Source organism: Lactuca serriola, chromosome 5, assembly GCF_051521515.1.
Source record: "Lactuca serriola cultivar US96UC23 chromosome 5, Lser_US96UC23_V15, whole genome shotgun sequence".
Lineage (NCBI taxonomy): Eukaryota > Viridiplantae > Streptophyta > Magnoliopsida > Asterales > Asteraceae > Lactuca > Lactuca serriola.
This window is the reverse complement of record NC_136412.1, coordinates 221,040,933-221,045,458: the sequence shown is the minus strand read 5'-3', so window position 1 is coordinate 221,045,458 and position 4,526 is coordinate 221,040,933. Positions and strand designations below refer to the sequence as shown.

The following is a 4,526-nucleotide window of genomic DNA, read 5'->3' as shown; positions in this document are numbered from 1 at the left end:
TATCTTCCATTGGTGATTCATTTTTCAGAGGATCTAGTTTTCAGAGGTGGTTGATTTTTATGGTCTTCAAATGGACCTCCTTCAATTTTGGTTTTATTCTCTGAAATCGATCTGCTTTTATTTCATGAAATCGATCAGGTGGCAGAATTGAGAGTTACTAAAGGTCAGACAGTGACAGTGGTTAGAAAATGAGGGTAAGTCGGTGTTTGGCAGGCGGGAGATGGTCTCCGGTGGTATATGGGAGATAACTAAGTTATTAATGGTAACATGTGAGATATATAGAGAAATGGACTAAAATACTAACTTTTTTACATTTTTTTAATAATAAAAATTATAAAGCAATTAAAAACAACACGAAAATTAAATTAAAAGGGTAAAAATATGGACCGAATCCACAAAGAAACATGCTCGAAAGGACTATTCATCGAAACTTTTCAGTAATTCGACTAAAACCCAAAAAAACTACAAACCACAAGGACCAATTATATAGTTTTGTCATTTTTCTAAGAGTAAAAGCCCATTCTGCTATATAAAATACTATATCTATTTATGTTTAGTTAGTTGTTTGGATCTAACTTAATTTTAGGAGTTAGAAACAAGAAATAAGATATCTATTCTTTTGCATTTGGTCTCACATTTAATTTAATCTAATCTTATATATAGATTACATATATAAATTAGTAATGTGTCGCATTTGAATTGATGAAAATTAAGAAAACCATAAATTGACACATGGATTTATTTTAATTCAAAATTCTCATAACATGACTTCTCGCAATGCATAGAAAAATGATATACGACAAAAATCATTTTCGTTTATTAGGTTAGATTACTAATACTAACTACTTATATTACGACAGCCTTGGATATTCTTCCCATCCGCTACTAATTTGACAGAGTCTATCTCTTAAAATTATTTCACAAAAAAAAAAAAAAAAAAAAAAAAAAAAAAAAAAAAAACTAAAGATATTTCTAACATATCATGGATGCTTGATATAAAGTATACTTTTTTTTAAAGATAATGTGTTTTTCGTTGACGAGATAAGGTTTAGTGGAAGCTTTAGCCAAAAAGCAAATTTTGAATATTACATGTTGTGTGCATGGAAAAGACATATATCTATACATAATGACCTTGTCAATGGTATCTTCGTGAAGAAACAACAATCATGAAGAAGTTATGGGTTGTTCGATTCTTTCTCTTCTTCACTTTTGCAAACACAAACCTCACTTCAGGTTGCTTTGAACATGAGAGAAAAGCTCTTCTCCGATTCAAATGCAGCATTGTATCAGACCCTTCTGGTCGACTATCATCTTGGCAAGGAAACAAGTGCTGCCACTGGCAAGGGGTCGGCTGTGATAATGCAACCGGACATGTCACTAGGCTTGATCTCGAAGGTGATCGGTCATTTCTTACAAGACGTTACACGAAGTTAAAGGGAAATGAGTTGAATTCGTGTTTAGCTGAGTTGAGTCATCTGAGTTACATGGATTTGAGTGGGGCGTATTTTGGTGGCAGTCCGATTCCTGAGTTCATAGGATCGCTAACTCAACTAAGATATCTGATACTTTATTCAGCGGGATTTTCTGGTATGGTTCCTCATTTTATTGGAAATCTGTCGAATTTGCACCTGCTTGATCTCGGTGAAATGGATCTGCTAGTCGTGGATGATTTCACATGGTTTTCAGATCTTTTGTCACTCACGTATCTTGATCTGAGCAGAGTGAGCATTGTTAAAGCTCCAAATTTCGACAAAGTATTGTTGTATATGATTCCTTCTTTAATAGAGTTACGCTTGTCAGGTTGTGATCTTTCTAACTCTCATTTCTATCGCACACATCTTGATCCGAATCTTACCCTTTCCATCATTCAAAAACTTGATCTGAGTTCCAATTCTTTCCAAGGTGAATTCCCTCTGTTTTTACAAAACTTGACGTCTTTACGCGGTCTTGATCTTTCGACCAATGAACTCAATTCTTCAGTTCCGGTCATGAAAAAGGTTGTCGATCTCAACCTTCGGCAAAATAATTTCAAGAGTATTGAAGATACCAGGGTCTGGAGACTCTGTCAGTTAAAGCGGTTGGATCTTTCATTTATTTTTATGGAAGGGGGATTCACAGGGCCATCGACCAATGGATCTGAATGTGCCCAATATGCTCTGGAGGCACTGATTCTCGATGAAAACAATTTTGGTGGCCAAATCCCGAAATCACTAGGAAGGCTAACGGCCTTGAGAGAGTTGAATCTGGCAGGGAATGACTTAACAGGAACCATCCCGGAAGCATTAGGAAATTTAACAAGTTTACGGGTATTATATCTATGTGAGAACACATTAACGGGTTCAATTCCGATGTCTATCGGAAACATGCTGTTGTTACAAACACTTGATTTATCTTCAAACCAATTAAACGGGGCAATTCCATTATCGCTAGGAAACCTCTCAGAACTCACCGTTCTTTATATATCCGATAACTTTTTACAAGGCCCTTTTCCTGCCATCGGACAACTTTCCAAACTTGATTCTCTTGATATATCAAACAATTCTTTATCTGGTGTAGTCACTGAAGCCCATTTCTCAAATACATCGATGTTAAAATACTTTGATGCAAACTCAAACTACAGGTTGAGATTCAAGATTTCACCCGATTGGAAACCTCCTTTCAAAATAGGAGGATTTGCACTTCAATCTTGCAAAATTGAATCTGAATTTCCAAGTTGGATTCGAACACAAACAAGTCTTCGAAAGTTAATCCTTTCCAATACTAGCATTTCTGGACCACTCCCATATTGGCTTAGAGAGCTCCCTATTACCATGCTTGATCTCTCCCATAACTTTCTCAACGGTCCATTGACAAACCTTCCATCTAACCAAATAATCAAGCACAAGTTGAAGCCTCCTTACCGTGCGATACATTCGTTGCTTCTGAAGAACAACCTCTTTAACGGATCAATTCCAGATTCAGTGTGTAATTATACAGATTTACTTATTCTCGATCTTTCTGGAAACATGTTATCGGGGGGATTTCCAGATTGCCTTGGAAATGTCAGAAGTTTGAATGTTTTGATATTAAGTTCCAACAGGCTCTCGGGTGTCATTCCAAACTCTCTTGGGAATCTTGGTTCTTCGCTACAATGGTTAGCTCTAAACAACAATAGTTTCCATGGTGAACTTCCGAAAACTCTAGCAAATTGCACAAGTTTAGCATTGTTGGATTTGGGTGAAAACATGTTCTATGGAAGTATACCAAAATGGATTGGTGAATATATGGATCTTCTGAGTTTCCTCAGGCTACATAAAAATAGTTTCACAGGTCCAATTCCTGTAGAGTTGTGTGAAAGACCCAGGCTCCAAATCATGGATCTTGGAGAAAACAAATTAACAGGAACCATCCCTCGCTGTTTCCAGAACTTTGGTAAAATGACTGAGGATGACTACAGTTTTTTTATCCCAGGATACTTCGAGCAGAGTTTGATCCAGATAATGAAAGGAGTTGCGCGAGAGTATACAATGACATTGAAATACGTTGTCGACATTGAACTTTCAAGCAATAAACTGGTGGGGGAAATACCCAAGGAATTGGTACTTCTTTCAGGATTGCTTAGTCTTAACTTGTCAAACAACCACCTCACAGGTCGTATTCCGGATAGAATTGGTGATATGAATTCGTTAGAATCTCTTGACCTTTCTATCAACCATCTTTCAGGGATGATCCCACAAAGTCTGTCGGCATTGACATTTCTTAGCCATCTGAATTTGTCACACAATAACTTATCAGGAAGAATTCCAACAGGAAGTCAGCTCCAGACGCTCACTGATCCATCCATATATGCTGCCAATAATGAGCTTTGTGGTAGTCCGTTGCCAATCAATTGCAACCATCATGAAGTCCTAGAAACCGGAAGAAATGCTGAGGAAGATGAAGATAATGATGGCGATGAGAAGATATGGATTTATGGTGCAACAGGCGGTTTCACAACCGGGTGTATGGGAATTGTAGCAATTCTGGTGCTTAAGAACAGATGGAGACTTGCTTTCTTTAAGTTTGTGGGATATTACATCGGGAAGAAACTGTGAAACTTAATAGCAAATTACAATGCATGATCATCAAACTTTCAGATTTCGTTTCATGTCTGAAACAGAGGCTTCAACACAAAATAATGTGGAGTAGATCAAGCAACTCATCTAAATGTTCATGGACCGTTGGAACCGTATGAAGCATGTATATATGTATTTTTGGTTTTCATTTTGTGAAAATGTTAAGTGCTTTTTAGTTGGTGTTAAGTTTGCCTAATTACATGGTTATATATATTTGATTTTAGTTTCGATAAATAGAAGACATTTGGACAACTTTGTAGAGTTTTTTTAATTTTCCTAGAGATGTCCGATGAGCATGTTTGTAACAAATTAGTCTTGCATGCTATGTTTTCAAATATAAGGGATAATCCATTTGTCATGTAGGTTATTAGATTCTTTTTATATAGGGACTGCGACATTAATATTATCAAGAAAGTCGACGATAGTTTTGAT

General features: G+C 36.5%; 1 protein-coding gene across 1 annotated transcript; it reads left to right on the top strand.

Annotated features, from left to right (window-relative positions):
- The first annotated feature begins 1,166 nt into the window (after positions 1 to 1,166).
- Positions 1,167 to 4,073, top strand: LOC145050197 (receptor-like protein EIX2). Its single transcript, XM_078998486.1, has one exon. It carries the CDS (start codon positions 1,167 to 1,169, stop codon positions 4,071 to 4,073), a length of 2,907 nt encoding a protein of 968 aa, XP_078854612.1.
- The last annotated feature ends 453 nt before the right edge of the window (positions 4,074 to 4,526 follow it).